The 23,280-nt window shown below is 45.5% G+C and overlaps 1 protein-coding gene across 2 annotated transcripts in view; it reads right to left on the bottom strand.

The window, feature by feature from the left end:
• Positions 1 to 741: 741 nt before the first annotated feature.
• The window catches only part of LOC149278144 (serine/threonine-protein kinase MRCK alpha-like), an 81,094-nt gene continuing 58,555 nt past the window's right edge, over positions 742 to 23,280 (bottom strand). The window contains exons 18-39 of one of the 2 annotated variants that reach the window (XM_089502294.1): positions 22,149 to 22,273; positions 17,957 to 18,062; positions 17,453 to 17,601; positions 16,313 to 16,404; positions 15,696 to 15,772; positions 14,568 to 14,606; positions 13,866 to 13,985; positions 13,490 to 13,570; positions 12,606 to 12,711; positions 11,946 to 12,082; positions 11,451 to 11,590; positions 11,008 to 11,089; positions 10,135 to 10,351; positions 9,369 to 9,431; positions 8,566 to 9,159; positions 7,286 to 7,383; positions 6,924 to 7,008; positions 5,856 to 5,979; positions 4,695 to 4,812; positions 1,965 to 2,082; positions 1,024 to 1,178; positions 742 to 873 (exon numbers count right to left, since the gene is read on the bottom strand). In XM_089502294.1, coding sequence (XP_089358420.1) covers positions 742 to 873; positions 1,024 to 1,178; positions 1,965 to 2,082; positions 4,695 to 4,812; positions 5,856 to 5,979; positions 6,924 to 7,008; positions 7,286 to 7,383; positions 8,566 to 9,159; positions 9,369 to 9,431; positions 10,135 to 10,351; positions 11,008 to 11,089; positions 11,451 to 11,590; positions 11,946 to 12,082; positions 12,606 to 12,711; positions 13,490 to 13,570; positions 13,866 to 13,985; positions 14,568 to 14,606; positions 15,696 to 15,772; positions 16,313 to 16,404; positions 17,453 to 17,601; positions 17,957 to 18,062; positions 22,149 to 22,273 — 2,958 coding nt within the window. The remainder of the gene's footprint in view (positions 874 to 1,023; positions 1,179 to 1,964; positions 2,083 to 4,694; positions 4,813 to 5,855; positions 5,980 to 6,923; positions 7,009 to 7,285; positions 7,384 to 8,565; positions 9,160 to 9,368; positions 9,432 to 10,134; positions 10,352 to 11,007; positions 11,090 to 11,450; positions 11,591 to 11,945; positions 12,083 to 12,605; positions 12,712 to 13,489; positions 13,571 to 13,865; positions 13,986 to 14,567; positions 14,607 to 15,695; positions 15,773 to 16,312; positions 16,405 to 17,452; positions 17,602 to 17,956; positions 18,063 to 22,148; positions 22,274 to 23,280) is intronic. The other variant, XM_089502295.1, reaches the window with a different exon arrangement.

A 23,280-nucleotide genomic window follows, 5' to 3' on the forward strand; every position in this document is an offset into this window, starting at 1 on the left:
ACGGTGCGGGACAGGGGTTCCTCTTTTCAACCAAACATCACATTAAATAAAAGCAACTGAAAAGCGGAGAATACGCCTTAAAATGATTCACGTGAAGGATACAGAACCGAAACCAGGAGCGGCCTGCCCACTCCGATCTGTTCGCCTGGCTTTCCCGGCGTCAATTATGAAAGCGACGATCCGTGGTTAAAATGGCGGGATCTTCTTAAATACGCCTCTATTCTTAACGGAATACACGATCCTTATATACACACCATATGGACTATTTAGATTAAACTCTGCTTCGTAGTAAAATACATTATTGATGAAAAGAGGGTCACGAGTGACAACGCGTTTTTTTTTTTAACATTCATTGGGTGGCCACGCGCCGCCCCTGAGGGGACAGGCGGCACAGAGCCGATCCTTGACAGTCAGACAAAGCTTACCGGGGTCCGCAAGTCCCCCAGAAAATTGTGTTTTTTTTATCCTGTGTGCGCGGATTGGATCTCATCTTTCACAGCACGGAAACCACCTGTAAACCATGATAAAAGCAACGGTTTGCTACAATCTATCTACCACGTCTGTTCACCAACATTCCGCCTTCTCTCAAGTCCGAGGCAATGCGGTGCTGATGGCGTTAGATATTTATATATATATAAGGTGTTCCTGGAGATCCAGACCAGTCCTGAGGAGCTGGGGTGTAGGTAGACGAGTGATCTTGGGGGCGAGCGAGGAGAAGCTGGAAGGGGTGGCAGGGTGAGTTCACGCGTCCCAACTCACGTGGTCGGAGCTCTCCAAGGAACTGCTCTTGGTCTTGTGGGGAGACGCCGGGCTCGGAGGGCTGCTGAGGTTGGAGCTGTTGGAAGCTGTTGAGTGCCTCGGTGAGTCAGAGTCCTGCCGGCCAATGAAGAAGCGCTTTGTTAGCTACAATTAAGTTTCACCCAATGGCTCTTAAAGAAACGTAGCCTGATCAACGTCTAGTTGTAAGAATTATAATGTATAAGGCAGTCCACATACATACAGCCAATCCCAACACACCCTTACCTCACGCTCGTAATCCCGCGCAGGCGCATCGCCGCCCTGTTCGAGTCCACCGGAAGAGAGGGATCCGTCCGACGGTGAAGTCATGGGCTGGCGTTTTGCTCCGTAACTCCCTCCAGAAAAGTCCCGGCGTAAGGCGCTACCGTTCTGTGACGTCCCTGTGATTAATTAAGGCATTAATTACGAGAGAACACTTAACGAACCAGACCTCAGTGTTAACTTAATTATACATTAAGATCGCAGTCTTCGCTACATCTAACAAGTTAATAAATATTTTGAAATATTCTTCTTCCAGCTGCTTAGTGCTGGCAGGGGTGATATAATATTATAATATGATATGGGGGTACTATAATATAATATAGGGAGTAATATAATATAATGGTAATATAATATAAAATTAAAATATGATATGGGGGTACTATAATATAATATAGGGAGTAATATAATATATATTGGTGATATAATATAAAATTAGAATATGATATAAGGGAATAACAACATATGTTATAATATGATATGGGGGTGATATATAACATATATATGTAGGGGTAATAGAATATAATATAATATTATAATACAATATAGGGGGTTATACCATATAATATGGAGGTAATATAATATTCTAATATATTATGAGGTTCATATAATAATATACTATAACATGGGGATAATATAATAATATGGGGTAACGTAATATAATATGAGGGGTCATGTAATATAATAATATACTATAATATGGGGTAATATAATAATATGGGATAACATAATATAATATGGGGGTTATATAATATTTGAATATAAAATGGGGAGTAATATAACATTATATAATAAGGGGCTAACAGAATAAAAAAATATTTATATAAAATATATAATATATTGATTCATTCTGCATTGTAATCATATAATTTTTAAATAATAATAATAAATAACACATGAGAACGTACTTGCAGCTAGTCCACTGCTGGCGCTCATTGACCGTCCTGGCTCCACGCGCGATTTGGTGATAGACGGAATACTGACAGAGCCGCTGAACATCGTCCGACTGTCCTGATGCCGGAGATTCTGGGGTGGAAAAAAGATGATTAAATCTTTTACGTCTCGTGTATATCCAGCAGCAAGTGGTAAGACGCACACCGCCAATGACAACGCGATCCCAAAAAGTACAACAGAACCACAAAAACAAAAAGGACGGAGAAGAGGTCCGCAGCCTCGGTACGGCCGGCAGACTGCAGCCTCGGCCCGCTGGATGATTACGGCAAACACATTCATACGTGACGTGGCCAATGGAGCGCAGAATGGACACAAACATAACAGAAAGAGACGAGCAAGGCTTCCCTGCGGGGAGTTGGGATCTGTATCCTTTGGAAGGGCTTTCGGAGAAAAAATAAATAAATTCTCAAAATGTAATGGCTCTGGATTTCAAATTTCATTGGGCAAAACCGAAACTCCGCCCATCCGTGGGTCACCTGTGCCGTGAAACAGGAATGGGCAAAGAGCATAAAGAGGCTTGTGGGGGGTCTCTGATCCCTACCCCTGATGTAAACACTGCAGATTAGGAGCAGAAGCCCCTAGGCGATTGATAATCCTACTCCAAATATCCCCATTTTACCCCCAACCCCTCACTCTTACCCCCTCCATCTAAAACAATAACTCATCCCCGTCATCGGGGGGCACGTCCAACACTCTGTCCGTCCACAGAACTGCTGAAGACTTACATCGTAACAAAGAATTCCATAATCGCGTACAATTTTTGCCGGGATCGCTTTATTGTCAGGTGACACAAAAGCAGCTACTGATAGGCCGTGGCCAAAGAAACTGAAATGGCTGCTTGTATTGCATGTATGTTTAAAAGGATTAACCCTTCAGAGGAATACATACATGAGAGGCATTCTAACGTTTGCGAGTATCTTGTCTACATGGTGACGACGCGCCTTCTAAGCAATCACTCGTTTAGTAGACGCACCATCGCCGGACAGTCCTGTTTTGGGGGGGCTCTCGTGGGACAGGATGAACATGGAGTGGGCCGGACAGGTATCCAGAACGCGATGGACATGGGAAGCAATGAGGTGAAGCCAGGCTGACACAGCACACGGGTTAGTAGCGACTCCGCTCGGCGTACCCTGTGAGGGCCAGGGGCCGAGCCGCGGGCCGGGGAGGAAGAGGAGGCAAGGAGTGCGGGATCGGAGGAGAGGAAGTTTTCGGCAGAGTTTACGGTCATGTGATAGACGTGCTCGAAGTTGCTCGGAGTGGAGATCAAGCTGGAGTTATGGCGGAGGGGAGATGGATAAGGGGACCTCGGCTAATAGAAAGACAGAGAGGAAGAACAGATCGTCAGCTCATAAGTCGAGTCTCGGGTCGCATCGGGAACGGAGGGTCCTCCTGCGAGACTCTCATATCATCGGTTATCTCCGGTATCGTACATAGGAATTAAAGCGAACTAAACTTTTTTTTTGGTTAAATGTAATTAGTCTACTTATTTTGGAAGGGTTAATAGTTACCCATCTAGAAATGACAGCCTTAACACTCGCAGTGCCTCTTACACCCTTAAAGGGACCATACATATTATTATATAGCTTTATATAGCGCCATCATATTCCGTACAGTTATACACTTATATAGTATTTGGGACAGTCTGATTACTAGAACCGGCCCCATTCGGCCCCCGTCTAGTCACCCGTTTCTCCTGCTGTAAAGACTCCAACCTTAATCAGTCGTTGGTCTCGTCTTAGATTCAGGAGCCGTATGTCTATCCTGCTCATGTTTAAATCCCCTCGCTGTATTAACCTCTACCACTTCTGCTGGGAGGCTGCTCCACTTATCTACCACCCGCTCAGTAAAGTAAATCTTCCTTACATTCCATCTAAGCCTCTGACCGTCTAGTTCTAGATTGCAGTCTCGTGTTCTAACATTTCTCCTCCTTTGAAAAACCCTTTAAGTTTAAATGCCCCCCACCCCCCTCTCTTCTCTCCTCCAAGCCGACATATTGAGATCCCTTAATAGATCGCCCTGGAGTGATGTCATTTTTACACCACGGTATGATGTCGGTACGGTTATGACCTTTCTGTGCGCACAGTTTGTGCCGTAGGTTTGCTTACTTGTGGCTTTCATGGACAACGCGTTTCACTGCATGCAAACCCCGTGCAAGCATGGAGCATAACCTTAATCCATAGAGGTTAGAAGTAAATTTAACCTGCTGTGATTTTGGGTTGAATTTGCCCCATATTTGTATCTTTAGGAAAGGTCAGGATATCGTCTCAAATAGGAATCAGAATGAACCTTGTGCTGAAATTCTACAGACTGCTCCTATGCGAAAGCGGCCCTTAGACGATCGGGGTCGTGACCGCATCTGCCAGCGGGGGCAATCCGCCTAAAAACAATGCTGATTTACTAAAGACAATTCACACACTTTATGAAAATGTAGTTTTTTGGGAGTTAAAATGATAGAACTCAATTTCTTAGCTTTTTGTAACAAGTGGAACAGCATCTTTAAAAGACCTTTCTGTTTAACCGCGGACGAAGATGCCGCTTTACAGCCGCCTGAGATATTTTATACGATAGCCGGCGGTTTAGTTGCCGCGCCGCGCTCTAATCGCATTATTCTGCATTAACGCCTAATATTAGCCCGGCAGACCTCGTGACCGGCAGCCTCGGGTTAATCCGGATTAAAGCCTTACCATGGGCAGATCTTTCAGTATCTGAATGCCATCTCCAGGCCCCATATGTGCAATATGGTTAAAATTGGTTGGGTTGGAAATCAGTTTGTTTCTCATTTCTGGATCTCGTAACATTTCCCTGCAATAAAAATGGAGATTTAATACATAAAAAAACACAGAATCTGCCGCCGGATCGGACTCATTCCGTCTGCCGGTTTTTCCAGCTGCGAAGACCTTAATCAGTCGTTGGTCTCGCCTTAGATTCAGGAGCCGTATGCCTACCCCAGGCATGTTTAATCCCCTCACTGTATTACCCTCTACCACTTCTGCTGGGAGACTGTTCCACTTATCTACTACCCTCTCTGATGGCCTCAACATTTCCCCTCTTTTGAATACAGCGGATATATATAAAGCGGATAATGTATGCATCTGTACGACGGACCTTTACAGATTGCGTGTCGGAAACCATGACAACAAGTTTCCATATCTACCTGTCCCTCCCATACATGACATCAGCTCAATAGAACGCGACCGTGATGCTGTTTCATTAACTGGATTATTGTGTCTCTATAATACGGGATTACCCCCAACAGGGTATCTATGAGGGTCACGGGGTATCTACGAGGGTCACCGGGTGTGCAGGAGTCAGCGGAGCGTCCGTCTGCTCACAGCGGGCTCAGTCCATGAAATCTTTTTATTCTATCGACGTTCAGGCAACGGTTACAGAGTTAAATGAATAGTTTTGCCTGATCCCGCAGATTAAAGCTGCTGTTCCACCTAAATTTTACATTTTTTTTTTTATTTTTTTTTTAAAGGGAATGCTGCGTTACAAGCATTATTATAAGCTACCGGACACCACGACCATAATTCTTTAATCGTGTAGAATTTTGCCTCGTTCATATTTTTTCCGGGAACACGTATTTATCATGTGACTCGAAAGCAGGCACTGATAAGCGGTTGCCTTAGAAACCGGAAAAGCTTTTTAAATGTTTAGGTGTTGCTTAAATGCGATTAAATGGCAGATCGGCTAAAGTTGATACGCTTTAGGTGATAGAGCCGATGTGTGACCCGTCTAAAGAGCCACGTGTGCTTGTGTGAAGCCCGGCAGGGAGCATGCGCAGGAGGGGGATGAGATGAGATCCATTTCTGGATGAAACCTTCTCTCCGGGTCCCTGAGCTCACCTCCTCTGCTGCATCCGCTCCTCCTCCGGCACGCGGAACGAGTAGCGCCTCTTGTTGTTGATGTTTCTCACCATTTGTTTGCGGCTGTTATCGGAAGTTTCTGGAACAACCAGCTCATCCCCTTCTGAGAAACAAAGAGAAACGTCAGCCAATGAGAGCAGAACGCAGCGACGACAGGACTCTTGCATCCGTATTCGGGAGAACATGAAAAAGAACACGAAGGTCGAATAAACTAATATGGCGGTGGGTAAATGCACACGAAGACAGAGACACGCAACACGAAGACAGAGACACGCAACACGAAGACAGAGACACGCAACACGAAGAGAGACGCAACACGAAGAGAAACACGCAACACGAAGACGGAGGCACGCAACACGAAGACGGAGGCACGCAACACGAAGACGGAGGCACGCAACACGAAGACGGAGGCACGCAACACGAAGACGGAGGCACGCAACACGAAGACGGAGGCACGCAACACGAAGACGGAAGGGAGTCCAGCAGCTCTGCGGAGGCCAAGAATCAGGCCACATGATGCGAAGGTAAAAAAAAGACAGAGAAGACAGAGACACGCAACACGAAGACAGAGACACGCAACACGAAGACAGAGACACGCAACACGAAGACAGAGACACGCAACACGAAGACGGAGACACGCAACACGAAGACGGAGTCACGCAACACGAAGACGGAGTCACGCAACACGAAGACAGAGGCACGCAACACGAAGACAGAGGCACGCAACACGAAGACGGAGGCACGCAACACGAAGACGGAGGCACACAACACGAGGACAGAGGCACGCAACACGAAGACAGAGGCACACAACACGAAGACAGAGGCACACAACACGAAGACGGAGTCACGCAACACGAAGACAGAGGCACGCAACACGAAGACAGAGGCACACAACACGAAGACGGAGGCACACAACACGAAGACGGAGGCACGCAACACGAAGACGGAAGGGAGTCCAGTAGCTCTGCAGAGGCCAAGAATCAGGCCACATGATGCGAAGGTAAAAAAAAAAACAAAAAACCAAAACATAGGGGTCCTGAGACTTACCTGCCATTTTATTTTTAAAATAAATAAGTCGTATCGTCTCCAGCCCCAAAAGATTTAGGGAGCCTTCTGCGTTTAACGGGCGTACCTAAATATAAGAAGAAGAACATTAAACACCTTACTGGTTTCTATAGGGGGCTCCAGTTTGACCTTGAAAAATAACCAAAGAACAATCAAATTCCAAAAAAAAGGAAACATTGTCTTCTTCTAAAAAGGACCACTTTCTTCCACCCCTTTTAGCGAATCGTCCCAAGTAACACCTTAAAGGAGCCCTTAGGGGGGCCAGGAATTCTGAGACACTTTGTGAAATAATCTGAATAATCATCTAAATAATTAAAAAAAGGAGAGAAGGGTTAATTCTTTACCTTCTTCAGAGGAATCGTCTGAATCCACTCCATGGTGTTCACGTCAAAGACGTCTACTGCGTTCTCGCTGTACACGGAGAGGTACGGCGCGTTGTAACCTGCAAGCGCATCACACGGTTAGGAGAGATTATTATAGCCCCCAAAACACAACCCCCATAACTATCAGCCAGCACCAAGGGACCGACATCCCGAGCCCCCCCAAAGGATTCTAATCATATATTGTGAATTATATTATATTTATATAATAATTATATTATATAATAATGACCAATAACATCCAAAAAAACCCCCATTGAATTATTCCTGCACACATTGGCCACGGGGGCCGGATTGGACGCCTTTCATTCAGTAAGTGGAAATCTGATTGGACGGCTACTTCTGTTTAAAGAGTCAAGAACAGTAATATAAGAACGGGATTTTCACACAATAATAAATAAATCTGATTCCTGCATCCTACAGCCTCGTTACAGCAATACTTACAGGGGTATTCCCACGGCGAAACTATTATAATATACCCCCCAGCGCTGTATACAGTAATATAACCCCCGCAGCGCTGTATATAGTAATATCACCCCCAGCGCTGTATACAGTAATATAACCCCCAGCACTGTATACAGTAATATCACCCCCCAGCGCTGTATACAGTAATATAACCCCCCAGCGCTGTATACAGTAATATAACCCCCAGCGCTGTATACAGTAATATAACCCCCAGTGCTGTATACAGTAATAACCCCCAGCGCTGTATACAGTAATATAACCCCCAGCACTGTATACAGTAATATAACCCCCGGCGCTGTATACAGTAATATAACCCCCCCACACCTGGAGGACACCATTGTTGTCGGTCATGTGATATTTTGGGTGACTTTCCTGGCTCAAACACCACACTGAGCTGATGCTTTATGGCAATGCTAATGAGGTCCTTCCCTCCATTGACTTTCATTAATCACTATTTATTATCCAACCCTGACAAGTTCCTCCAGCATTAAGGGCTGACCTGGCCCTGTATAGGGCATAATTTAATGTGTAAGGGGATGTTAAAGAAATGTCACAGCTTAAACTATACATCATACAAGGCCAACCAAACTCTTCCTGCGCCCAAAGCTCACTGGGGACGGCCCTTTCTAACGTACAGAGAAGTCAAAGAGAAGAAACGCAACTCTGTCGATTAATTAACGAATCCCAGAGTGTCAGGCGGAGTGAATAAGACCGAGCCATTCTATTGTTTCCCGCAGGCATGCAGCGATATATTCTGTACACGTTATGCCGGCACTTACAGCACGATGAAGGAACCGCCGGCCACATCAGCTCCTGCTGCCGCGACCTCCTGCCCTGGCAGTCGACATAAACCCCAACGCTGCTAAAACACAGCAGGTATTCCTTGTTCGAGATCTCGACGGCGCAGATGGCGTCCGTGGGTTGCTGCGCGATGAAGGACAACGTGTGGTCGTCCGGATGGAGCAGACTACAAGGACTCCCGTCGGCGTGCAAAGGATACCTCATAAACCCCGACTGATAACCCACGCAGAGGCGCTCGTTGAAAATGGCCATCCACTGGACGTTCCCCGGAACCTGGATCTCTTTGATTTTTTTGTGGCGGATTTTGCTTTGGTTCAGTTCGTAACAGAGAACCTGCCTCTTCATGGACACGCAAAGGCACGCGAGGGCGCCGTGCCGCACGTGGCCGGACACCATGCCCTGGCAGCCCTTCGTCTCGGCGAGCTTGAAGAACTCGGTCTCCCTGCCGTCTAAAGAGGCCACGGGGTAGAGCCGGACGTGGCGATTCCTCCCCGAAATCACGGCGATCAGCTGCTCGTTGGGGATGAGGTCTACCTGGTGAACCTTCTTGTTATCCCCGACGCGAATAATTTCTAGGAACGAGAGATCATTGATAGCGGCTTCATACACAGATAGGATCTATATAATACATGTACGGGGGGGGGACTACGGCCCGCTCAGAGGGACATATTTTATAAGAATATGTATATTATTTAATTGAAATGCTTCTGAGAAGAAACACAGTTTGGAAGAGCTGACGGTACGGAGAACGGCCGAGATAACGACCAACGAGAGTCCTTACCATCCTTGGTAACGTGGACTACAAACAGTCCCTCTTCGTTGCCCAGGGCTATGCGTTCGTGATCTGCAACAGAGATGAAAGGAATTAGCAATTAAAATGGATTTGTAGACAATCTTGATAAACATAAAATGCAGAAACACAAAATTAATACCCCACCGTTCAAAAGTTTGGGGTCGATTACACACGGCTGATTTCTAATGGAATCTCTTCATAGGCGTAGAGAGGCCCTTTATCACTCCCATCACTCCTGGGTTCCAATGGCCCTTTATCACTCCCATCACTCCTGTGTTCCAATGGCCCTTTATCACTCCCATCACTCCTGTGTTCCAATGGCCCTTTATCACTCCCATCACTCCTGTGTTCCAATGGCCCTTTATCACTCCCATCACTCCTGTGTTCCAATGGCCCTTTATCACTCCCATCACTCCTGTGTTCCAATGGCCCTTTATCACTCCCATCACTCCTGTGTTCCAATGGCACGTTTGTTTAAAAGGCTAATTGATGGTTACACCCAGAAATGTCCTTGTTTTCCATAAAAACTCCTGAGTGACCCCAAACTTGTGAACGGTAGTGTGTAAAGCCAATCGTCCTAATGCCTCAATAACAAAAGTTATAATCTCTACAATAAGACAGACTTGGGTAACAAACTCAGCGAGTAACCCAGTATGTCCCCCAAACCCACAAAAATCTTCCTATACAGATGCAAAGTATTCATCACGCAGCCCGGAGAAAAGGGGGTATCTGCCGGGGTATTGGGGACCCTTACCGAGGATGGCGGCGGACTGGGTGTTTTTAATGAGCGGTAGGGTGCTGTCGTACGCCTCCTTCGGGATGTACACAGAGCGATCTTTCAGCTTGTTCTTCTTCAGGATCCGGTGGAGCTCGTTCAGCACGGCGACCCACTTGCTCTTTTCGCTTTCGCTGTCTGCCAGTAGCAGAATGGAGCACTTGCTGCTGGACGCGGAGAGCTGAGAAGCCGTGACCTGCGAGAGAGCAAAAACGTGCGGGTTATTAAGAGTTAATTCTGCAAGCGACTCTTGGGGCATCTTCCTGAACACATCGTCATAGAGAAGACCCCTTAAAGACCTGCGAAGCCTTTCGGTGGAGCTTCTTCTTATCCCCGTAATCTCCCTAAGTGGCAACATTTGAAAAATAGCATAATTGGGTTTGGGTTTTTTTTTGTTTTTTTTCTTATTTTGGTTCAAAAGCAGGAAGGATCGGTAGACGGGGAGAACTAGGCGGACATAGGCCTTTTTTCAGCCTTAGTTACTATATTACTATGAAGACGCCTATGCTTATAGTGAACAGTCATTTTTAAAAGAAATCTATTATTTAGTTATTAGTATCGTTAATGAGGTTTTATTTGACCATAATTTACACAGAGCCAAAAAATAAGAGTTACATAAAGTATTGGTAATTAAAGACACCCCACGCCCCAGAAATCTGACATATGTGACGTATCAACGGAGACAAATGGGATGTTCTTCCGAAATAAGAGTTAAACGCAATGCAGCAGAGGCGAATGAATAAGCATCATTCTGAAACGTGTGCACGAAACGTGTTCCTGTCATACCGGAGGGAGGCGGCATTTTGCTGAACACGTTACTGAAAAGAGCGCCCCGGAACCGACGCGACTCACTCTAAAAATGCATGGAATATCCTTGCGGCTCGCGTGGATGACATCAGACGCCAGTACGGAACTCACGGCAAATTCTTCATCCCTGTAAAAGAGACGCATGAGGTTTTACTGTCAGCGGGAGCGACGCCATACGTGTACCCTGAAAATCCTTTACCACGTATGCGTGTGATAAAAGAAGGTGCTTTGCGGTTATAGATGATAGAAGAGTTTGGGGTCTATTCACTAAAGGGGCAGTTGTGTTTGAGGTTCTTCACTATACATTATGAAGGGCCCAGTGAGTTTCTGGTGCAAGGAGAGCTTGGCTGGCCCTGTATAATGTATAGTTAAATCAATGAGACTCACCCATTTAATTATACATTATACATTATGAGTGTTTGAGGCCAGAACTTACTATTATCACATGAAGGACTCGCCCGTCTTCTGTTAGGGATTTCTGAGCTTACCTCATGTCGATGACCTGACTCACGACACACGTGGGCTGCGGCGCTTTCCCCTCCGTGACGTCGTAAAGGAAGAGTTTGAAGTCACAGACCACGGCCAGGGACCTCTGCCAACCCTTCTTAACACCCGCCGGCTTGGGCACCTGATGGCGGAGAGACAGCCTCGTCAGATATGAATTGTACGAAGACGGAGGAGCCGTCGGGGGCCGATAACACCGGGGCAGGGGCTGCTTTACAGCAACGGAGAACAGAATAATGTCCTCTACCCAACCACCCCTTTAACTGCCAATCCAAACGTCAACCAATCCCATCATCACTTTCATTTTGATCATTCAGATGGGGGTCATTTGCAGTCCGTCAACCGCCGATCTAGACGGCAATTTACCAAGTAACAATATTATAAGCGGTCCGTTTCTGTCCGGGAATGGCTTTAATTAAATCACGCTGGGAACACGCCGCCGCCGCCGCATGACTTATATCGTCACGCAAAGCGCTTACCCGGACGTGGCCTTCGTAAGCCGTCCCGATGCCTTTCTGTGGGTCAATGCCTAGCGGCCCCTTAGTCTGCTCTGGTGGGATGGGGCAAACAGCAGGCGCCTTGTCCGCGCAGGTTACGTGGCAAGAAAATCCACACACTGAAAGGAAGAGAAAGTGGCAACGGTTACTTGGATCCTCAGCCGGATTAATCGTCAATACTGATATTTTTGGGGGTTTTTTATTTATTTTTTAACCATTATACCAGCTGTCAATATAATTGGCTGAACTGGTAACTGCTATTTAATCAGAGCCGAGGCATACAGAAGAAGTAAAAGGCACGCATGCACATATATATATATATATATATATCACACGGGCAGCTGATTATGCTGTGATCAAAAAACCAAGATGGTTGCACCCAGCAACCTCATTGCATCGATCTGCTTCCTCGAACAACCACCTGGCAGAAGTGGTAGAGGGTAATACAGTGAGGGGATTTAAACATGCGCAGGATAGACATACGGGTCTTGAATCTAAGACGAGACCAACGACTGATTAAGGTCTTTACAGCGGGAGAAACAGGCTACGAGACGGGGGCCGAATGGGGCCGATCTGCCGGCTAATGCTATGTTTCTATGTAAATGAACGGTCAGCCCCTTTGGTTCTGTTACATGAACTCACCTTCGCAGGTGCAGCCCTGCCGGATCAGCCCGACCATGAGAGACGTGCACTGGTTGCATTTTGTAGGCACGCTGAAGGACTTCACAACAAACTGGTGAGCTTTGGGCTGAAAATACAAATACACAGAGTCCGTGTGCTGCCTTCCCCGACTTCAACCACATTTATCTAATCCATCACAACGTCAGCCATACTTTCATCACTTTAACATATATTAATAATTAAGCATTTTATCCCCGAATCATTATTTTGGGTCCCACTGGCAAAAAACCTCTACCCATAGGCTTCATAATACAGAGGTATTAAAAATAAATATATATATATATATATATAGCTATATCTATATACTGTCTAATATCTATCTATATACACTGTCTAATATATATCTATATATCTATATACTGTCTAATATATATCTATCTATATATATCTATATACTGTCTAATATATATCTATCTATCTATATACACTGTCTAATATATATCTAATATATCTATATATATATATATATATATATAAATATCTATATACTGTCTAATATATATCTATATATACTGTCTAATATTTATATATATATATATATATATATATATATATATATATATGGTCTAATATTTATCTATATATATATGCTGTCTAATATCTATCTATATATATATTCATGATTTAGGACACTGTTCTGTGCAGGTATTTAAAAAAAATAATTAACATTTCCATGATAGATTTCCTTTAACCCTCTGAGTGCCAGGCGGCTGAGTAAGGGAATGCTGATGCTTCAGAATGCTGAAGAACCCAACACGTTGCAGAATAAAAAAAATAAAAATAACGAGCAACGCAGAATAACGGGAGGGAGGAATGGCAACGGCGGCGGGGCGTCTGCGCGTCACCTTAGGTACCGAGGAGCCTGAGCTCAGGTACGATGCTCTCATTGTCGGCGTCTGTGCGGAGCGTGGCGGGTGATCGGCGACCTGCAGAGTAGAGATAAACGACACATGGAGAGGTCTATTTCATATTAATATTTAATACATTTAAACTAGAAGCTCCTGGGGCCTCTGTGATCCTGACTGCTTTGAAAAAGAAGCCACAAATGGTAAAGAGATCCTATTGGTTGCGCTGTGACTATGACATCATAGCGCCGACTTCCTGATATAGGCAGATATAGGAAATCAATAGAGGTATAAAGAACAACGAAAGAGGTTTTGTATCTAGAGGTGGGAGAGGTCGCATCGAATGTCCGTAGCGTAAGAACGTCTTGGTTTATACCTCGGCGGGTTCTACGTCACTCATGGTGGACGGGGATCTGGAGCGGGATATGACCTGCGATTTCCCATCTTCGTCCCGAGACGGGGTGTTGGATAAAGTGAAGTTGTCCACGGAATCCATCTGTAATCGCAAGGGCAGACATTGTCGTTAAGCAGACAAGGGCCAACGGCAGCTTCTTATTGAAGGATGTGTGCAACGTAAGGAAAAAAAAAAAATGACATCCTCGCGCACGCAAATCGCAAATTATAACAGCAAAACGGGTGTTACGAAAAATAACAATGGCAGCGATACCAAAATGAAAGAGTTAAAAATCATAGAACCCTCAAATTAATTAACTGTTTAGTGTCATTTGCGGAAATCTGATCAGACGTCAGTCCGTTACGATCAGGTGTTTTAATATTATTAATACCAATGGGGACTGAAAATTAAGGGGGAAGAGCCGGCAAACCGCTCCCGAGACGGGCTGCGGGGAGGATTCTGTCCCAACATAAATCTCTCACTGTCCTCCTTTAACACAGGTGTTAAAGATCTGCAGCACGGGCAACAAGTAGGTTAAAGGAAAAAAAAATAAAAAAAAATTCAGCCACACGGCATGCAAGAGCCACGGACGGGAGAAGAAGCCTGAAAATGATCCACGTAGAACAAAGACATTTATACCACAGGCAGAAAAGGGGAAGCACACAAAGTAAGGCAGCCTCTTACACGTCTGCCTTTGGCGGCGGGATGGCACGATGGAGAACGCTTCAACAAAGAGAGGAGGAGAACGCGTTAACCACTGAAGAATGCCTTCGCTTTACAAACAAGCAAACGAAACCGCCGCTGCAGGTAGGGTTACCGTACCCGACGTTATATGTTTTATTGGCACGAGTAAAGTGCTGCCCGGCATTAACAAGTTCAGACATAAGGGGCGGTAGAGGGCCCTGATCTTGTGAGCTTACAATCTACAGCACTATGTGCAGCAATATATATAGATATATATGTACTAATATACATTTAAATATAATATTAAGTACATTTTTAGGTGCTATAAGTACATGAGCCGCATCTGAAGCCAGTGTCTTATAACGCGCATAGATCCCGTCCTCAGATATTACAGGCTGGGGTTATATACCTATGGGAAGGGAGAGACCTAGGGGACCTCTGACGTCTCCTGCGGATAACTTTAAAAAGAGAGCGACATAAAGGGATAGAGAGGCACGAAGTGACGCAATGTGACGTCTCTGTTATGGAATGGAGGGACTTTTAATTACTACGCCATAAAGCAAGACACAATTGACACGGCAGGCGTCTGACCAGGAAAGGGGGGCACACGCTTAGCACATAGTAAGACGTGGACACGTAAGCAATTAGCTGGACATACGTTACCAAAAAGAAACGCCTCGGGTAAACTAAAGGGGCAGTTGGCCAGACGTTTGCGGCTTCAACTCCCTGAATCCACTATGCATTATAAACGGCCATTCCTGGCAAATCTCTCGGCAACAAGGGCTGAGCGGGCCCTGCATAATGTATAGCTCAATCAGGGGTCGGTCCTTCATAATCATGGTGAAATAGCTGAGCTTAAACTGCAGTTGTAATGCAAATACCCTCAAAAGTGAATCAACCCCACAAGCGTGCAAACAGTTTAAATGAGCCTCAACGTATCATGCTCCGCTGTCTTCTGCCCCCGGGGGGGGGGGGGTAGTAAGACCCCCAGCTCCCCATGGCGTGGGAAGTAGAAGCACCAAAACAACAGCCATAGAAAACACTCACGCCGAAAGAAAACGAGAACAAGAGAAAGACGCTTCTGGTTGTTTCCAGATCCCGCATGAAAGGTCCGGATCAAACACTTACTTCAAAGTGATCCAGAACAGAGGTAGGCGCGTTCAGAAAGGCCAGGAATGAATTCTGAGACTCCTGGTGTTTGACGCCTGAGGGAACGGGAAGAAACACGAGTCACGTGTCAGTAAAATCTAAAGCCAAGGAGGGTAATACATACAGTCAAATGAAAGAAATCCTCCGCGCATGCAGTTTCAAGCCCGGGTGCCTCCTCGGTGGCTCGTTCTAGGCGACACCAGACGTCTAACTCGAGACCGGAGGACCCAAACGCAACGCTAACTCTACAGCGCCGGCTCCGGATCTAGAACCTTTGTCTAGGTTCCGGCATCGAGCCTGTTGTTTCTTGCCATGCCAGCCGTTTGTAACGCGCTCTCGTCTGCAGGTCTACGTTGTTACCATTCCTGCGATAGAACGCCGGCTGCAGGTTCTATGCCGCATGTCAGATCTCTACACCAATGCAGCTAGCCAACGTGTTAAAGCCATTTACAGACTCCTGCCCTGTAGAACACACGTATAGTTAATTTGTGGGGTCCTCGCTATACATTATACAGGGTCAGCCCCCAGGGGTCGGCCCTTCGTAATGTAGATTGAAGTCAGTGGGGATGTTTAACTCTCTGATGAACGCCCCGTACCTTTCTCTGATCTAAACTCATCCGTCTCCCACTTCAGCTTCTCGACTTCTGCCGCCAGCTCCTCGTTCCTCTTGTCGGATTCCTGGAGTTTGCTTTTAAATGAGATTTATGTTATATATATATGTTATATTGATGGCAGACGATGCAATACAATGATCTTATCCATCTATACATCTATAGCCCTCCTAGCGGTAGCCCCATTAACTCTTTGATTGATGTGGTTCAGACCGGGTCAATATTCACATTTTTGATATTGTTAAATTTAGGGGATAACATCACATATATACAGCTTATACTTTAAGTAGCGATATACTGTATACATGTATATATATATAGATCCCTGTATGTTAGCATGGATCAGCTTTATTTATTTTAATATATCCTGCCCAGTTGATCTCAGTATGGATCGCCCGGCAGCCTGATTATCAGTGTAAGTGGGACAGCAGCTTTAGGTTCGCATGGCCTTTCCTCAGACAGTTAAATTGTGAAAACGTGGACTGGGAATGAACATAAAAATGAAACATATTTTCCCGTCCGTGAAGCAGCCGCTCGCCAGCCTTTTATCGCTTCAATTCCACCTTAATAAACATATTCCAGCTGGTGTTAAGTGACAATGAAGCAGCCACGAGAGGGAGACGTTATACTGTGTCGGACATTACGGGGTCTATAATACTAAAATACAGACGACCTGTGTGTAGGCAGAGCTCAGCCAATGTCTCTGCGTGAGAATTATCGCTAGCAGCGATGAATGAAAGCCGCCGCATGTTAATATATCTCATTCAGCTGAATTCAAATCTTTTATAATTCAATTCCACATTTTTGGAGGTTATTTACAGCCAGACTGGGGACAAAAAAAACCTGTCCTATTGTTATCGTACTGCAACTCCTATAAGAGCTGGCTGAGCCTTGTGGGAGTTGGCAGCTATAGCTGGTTGGCTGCAAAGCTCATTGACAGCGCTGCAGGGGGGGATTTTTAGGTCACGGTCTGAGAATTATCTCTCCCGTGTCTGTAATCTGAGGTTGTTCATGGTCTGTTGCTACAATGTAACCTTCTGCACTCATAGAAAAATGTATTATTTCAGGGATGCATTAAATGCAGAGCTTTCACCGATACGACATTACCGGCCCCTCCGGACGTACCACTCGGTGGCGATGAGGGCCGCCTTGGCTTTGTTGAGCTCCTCTTGTATGGCTTGTTTGGCTCTGATCTCGGCATCCAGGGCCGACTGAAGCTCCAGTCGCGCAGACATGTCCAGCTTGGCAAAACGTCGCATCTTCCACGGCATGTCCTGCACGGCAGAGTCAGAGAATTACGCGGGTTCTGGCTTCTCATACGTGAACTGAACACGCCGGACAGACCGAGGCCTGCGTCAGCCTCATGACTTACTACTAAATGTGTATTATGTGGCATACAAGTGCAGCGAACAATCCTACATAGTTACATAGTACATAAGGTTAAAAAAAGACCTAAGTCCATCAAGTTCAACCCTTCTACCCAACCTTCCTACTCTTCATCCAAAAGAAGGCAAAAATCCCCAATCCTCCTCCTTTCGGCCATATTTATGACCGGTTAGTCTCCTTCTTTGTCGACTACCGGGTTATTCATATAAATCCATAATAAAAATGTCCCGGGAGGGGTCTTACCGTGGCCCTGCCACCCAGACTGGAGTTTCTCAGGGTCTCTAGTTCTTCGGTCATCTTGGAAGCCAAAGCTTGCAGGTAGCCGCGCGCATCCTTCTCATCGCTCACCCTGGCGTGGGAAAGGGAAACGCAAACAGTATAAATATCGGTAACAGCAGACAAGCTTTACGCGCGGCATTGATGATCTTCCTCCTGGTTTTGCCTTCTTCTGGCCGTACTCTTCACATTTCTGATGAACATTAGAACTTTGAGACTCCCGTGAGGTCCATTCGCTGACCTTGAAGTCCATCCCAAGTTTAGGCATTAGAGGTCAGTTTCCATCTCATCCTACCCTCCATTCTGCCCCCCAAACGCTTGACCGAAGACTCCTTGGTCAACATTAAGCTTCTTACACTTTATACTCAAAACCAAAAGGATGCGGTTACAGTCGAAACATTCTGAACGGCGGGTGAGACGAAGGAGGTATTAAGGCCTTAGGTTTTCCTATGACTCTGAGCCACGAGGATGGAGAAAGGACATTTTAACAAAGGGTCAGGAACATAACCGGGGTATTACAGACTGGCAAGTATGACAGAGGGTAATTAGAACTATTAAAACACAGTTTGTCGTATTATGACGGGCAAAACAAATCCGTGAGAGTTCCCCATTAATAGCTACTTGTACTCCTTGGACATTCCAGTTGTAAGATCTGTTTAGAAATAAACTGCCACTAAATGGTTAATCAGAGGCCCTTCATAAAGCAAAAAGTGCTTTTCTGTTTACATCGAGCGATGACATCATTGCCAGACAATTTAGAGCACAGATCATCTCATGACATCCTCCTTATGCCTCTGTATAAGGTCCGCAATCAGTGCGTGCCACTCTCTTAACCCCCGAGATCCCGACCGGGGGGGGGGCCTACGTGCCTCTCGCCTGCTGAGTCTCGTTGGGCTGAGTGGAAGCGCAAGGGTTAAGGGCCGTAAGCTGACTCGAGTGTTCTGCCTTGCAGATCTTGGCTGGCATCCAGGAGACCAGGGCTCTTTAATTCCTGGATGTCCAAGCCGAGGATCACGGGAGCGAGGGAACTTTCCAAAACTTTGACCATATATGGGCAATGATCCCTGGCGCTGGGGTAATATTGCCATAAAAAGACAACACTGAGGGTTTTGATGGCTGTTGACGGGGATTTTGCCGCTCGGCTGGTGTGATGCGAACTAAACTAAACACTCGGGAAGTCCATGCAGGGGTCCCGCTATGATCCAACCGCGAAAGAAAAAAAAAAAAAAGGAAATAAAGAGAAAAAAAAATACATTTTCAAAGTTAGGAATACAAAAAAACATGGTTACTATAACTGAAATTAACGACTCTAGGGTTTTAAATGGAAAAGTCTGGACTTCACAGGATGCGCTCAATTACTCACAACCCGATTTGCAATGAATTAAATAAAATAATAATCAGACGGAGACGGATATCCGCCGCCATGCTTTTAAAATGAAAAGTACGTCTACTCTGCCCATTCTTGCTGTAAAGACCCAAACCTTAATGAGTCGTTGGTCTCCTCTTAGATTCAGGATCCATTTGCCCATCCCATGCATGTTTATATTCCCTCACTGTATTACCCTCTACCACTTCTGCTGGGAGCCTCTTCTACTTATCTACCACCCTCTTAGTAAAGTAAAAAAAAAAATTCCAGCTAAGCCTTTAAACCTCTAGTTTCTGTTTTTTCTTCTCTCCTTTACTTTGTTAAATCCCTTTAAGTATTTAAATGTCTTTCTCCTCTCCTCTACTCGCTAGCCGTCAAAGCATCAACCCCAAGGACACTCGGGTTATAAAGATCTGCTCTGTGGGTGAAATATGGAAGCCGCCATATTCTTTCCTCAACTTCGCCTGATCAAGATCATAGAAGAAGGATCCGGTATAGACGCATTTTATCAAGAACAGGAAACTCTGGCAAGATTACCATGCTGCATATTCAGGAATATAAAACCAGAAACGGGGGTTCAAAAGTTTGGGGTCACTCAGCTGTTTTCATGAAAAACAAGGAAATTTCTGGCTGTAACATAATTACAAAAGGGTTTCTAACCATCATTTAGCCTTTTACACTTAAACTTGGGTCAGCTAACTCAACGTGCCATTGGAACACAGGAGTGATGGGAGTGATAAAGGGCCATTGGAACACAGGAGTGATGGGAGTGATAAAGGGCCATTAGAACACAGGAGTGATGGGAGTGATAAAGGGCCATTGGAATACAGGAGTGATGGGAGTGATAAAGGGCCATTGGAACACAGGAGTGATGGGAGTGATAAAGGGCCATTAGAACACAGGAGTGATGGGAGTGATAAAGGGCCATTGGAATACAGGAGTGATGGGAGTGATAAAGGGCCATTGGAACACAGGAGTGATGGGAGTGATAAAGGGCCTCTGTACGCCTATGAAGAGATTCCATTAAAAATCAGCCGTTTTCAGCTACAAGTCATTTACGACATTAACCCCGTCTGCGCTGGATTTCGGATCCATTTCATGTTATTTTAATGGACAAAATCTGCTCGCCACCCCCCCCCCCCCCGCCCAAAACAAAGACATTTCTACATGACCCAAACTTTAACTTTCTGGCCATCTAAGTTAAGCTCCAGATGACTGATCTTCTATTAATGTCCTTTAAAGCGGGTGGGAGCTCTATAATTCCCACAGTATTTTTATACCGCGATCTGAGATAGAATTACTCTGCACCGTTACTATTATTAACCCTGAAACTGCCTGCAAATCGCAATTTAACCTGTCAAAGAGCATGAGGGGGGGCGGCATTTAATCAAACCAAATACCGCTGTTCCCTAAATGTATCTAATGCTCTCATATGGAGATGCATTTAACGATATTTAACGTATAACGTCACCGCTAGAAATGTTCTGGTTTCCCAAACATTTTAATGGTCGTATAGATAGATCTATATATATATATATATATACAGAGAGAGAGAGCCAATAGGCATTTACCAAGTCACATTATCTATGGATAAGCCCAGGAACATGTATCCTTATAACTTCACGATCAAGCTGGAACCCACGCTCCAGACAGGAATGAATATTTAAGAAGGCAGGTTTGTCAGTAGATCTCATTTTTATTTAGTAATTTATTTTATGCTCAGCCATATTTATATATTTTTTTTCTCTCTCACTTTTTTGGCCCCCGGTGACCCAGTTTGATTCTTTTACGCTCCATAGACTGTGATCCACATAACAGACATTAAAACTACAAAATAAAATAAAGAAGCAGTAACTGGGGCCAAAGAGACACTTGAGAATTTGGCAGTTTGCCATCTTGTGCATATTTGCTACATTTTAGCTTTTTTTGACAAATAAAACAAATGTAAAAAGTTATTCTTTTTAAGCAGAAAAATAAAAATTGAGTACTCACAGAGGGTCAGGGTTACTCACAGAGTACTTTAAAATGCGTTCTTCTATGGTAGGGGCGTCTGGGACATTGGACCGTCCCTTTAAGTCGTTTGCCATGATTTCTAGTTTCCCCAAATACTTTGATATAATTTCAGAACCTGTTCTCACTTTTTTTTTCTTCTTAATATGATATATCTCTACTACATCAGCTGCCTTCATAACCAAACCAAAGCCTGAGATGTCCTTCATCAGGATGGGACTTGGCGGCATTGTTGACAACAGCAGAAGTCAATAAGTGTCTACTCATAGAGCATTGGAAGGAGAGCATGGGATGGTGAGCCTGGGATGGTGAGCCTGGGATGGTGAGAAGAGGATGGTGAGCATGGGATGGTGAGTATGGGATGGTGAGCCTGGGATGGTGAGCCTGGGATGGTGAGAAGAGGATGGTGAGCATGGGATGGTGAGTATGGGATAGTGAGTCTGGGATAGTGAGCATGGGATGGTGAGAAGAGGATGGTGAGCATGGGATGGTGAGAAGAGGATGGTGAGCATGGGATGGTGAGAAGAGGATGGTGAGCATGGGATGGTGAGCATGGGATAGTGAGAAGAGGATGGTGAGCATGGGATGGTGAGCATGGGATGGTGAGCATGGGATGGTGAGCATGGGATGGTGAGCCTGGGATAGTGAGAAGAGGATGGTGAGCATGGCATGGGATGGAGAGCATGGGATGGTGAGAAGGGGAGATGCGTAGAACCTGAGACTCATGGCATAGACTAGTCAGCCTCGGTCTGTATCAGAGTTAAGGGTCCCAGGGATACTGACCACTGGATGATCTCGGTGATCTGAGCCTCCCAGTGAGCCACGGACTCCTTCTTGTCGGACAGATCCCTCATCTCTTCCTCCAGCTGCCGGTTGTTGATGCTCAGTTTTTCAAACATAGCGGCGAGCTGAAAGGAACGGGAGTGCGGCGCATGAAATCACAATTCACAAACAGACTTTAATAACTTGGTTGGAAATCAGAAGGTTACGTGATTGACCCGGAATGACCAGATTCCAGCATTCCAGACACAATAAAGTCTACGTTTCAATGCACTCTAAACACGGATCAGAATCGCTAGAATGTTCCGGGATAGAAGGATATGACTGCTGACAATGTGCATGCTCTTCTAATGAGGACACTGTCAGAATGAGCGGGATTGGCTGGAGGATACTGTCTGGTACAGGATTGGCTGCGAAGGATACTGTCTGGTACAGGATTGGCTGAGAAGGATAATGTCTGGTACAGGATTGGCTGCGAAGGATACTGTCTGGTACAGGATTGGCTGCGAAGGATACTGTCTGGTACAGGATTGGCTGCGAAGGATACTGTCCGGTACAGGATTGGCTGTGATGGATACTGTCTGGTACAGGATTGGCTGTGATGGATACTGTCTGGTACAGGATTGGCTGTGATGGATACTGTCTGGTACAGGATTGGCTGTGATGGATACTGTCTGGTACAGGATTGGCTGCGAAGGATACTGTCTGGTACAGGATTGGCTGCGAAGGATACTGTCCGGTACAGGATTGGCTGTGACGGATACTGTCTGGTACAGGATTGGCTGCGATAGATACTGTCTGGTACAGGATTGGCTGTGATGGATACTGTCTGGTACAGGATTGGCTGTGATGGATACTGTCTGGTACAGGATTGGCTGTGATGGATACTGTCTGGTACAGGATTGGCTGCGAAGGATACTGTCTGGTACAGGATTGGCTGCGAAGGATACTGTCCGGTACAGGATTGGCTGTGACGGATACTGTCTGGTACAGGATTGGCTGCGATAGATACTGTCTGGTACAGGATTGGCTGTGATGGATACTGTCTGGTACAGGATTGGCTGTGACGGATACTGTCTGGTACAGGATTGGCTGTGATGGATACTGTCTGGTACAGGATTGGCTGCGATAGATA

Source organism: Sceloporus occidentalis, unplaced genomic scaffold (genome assembly GCF_023333645.1).
Source record: "Sceloporus occidentalis isolate IW3139 unplaced genomic scaffold, rSceOcc1.0.p SCAF_199, whole genome shotgun sequence".
Lineage (NCBI taxonomy): Eukaryota > Metazoa > Chordata > Lepidosauria > Squamata > Phrynosomatidae > Sceloporus > Sceloporus occidentalis.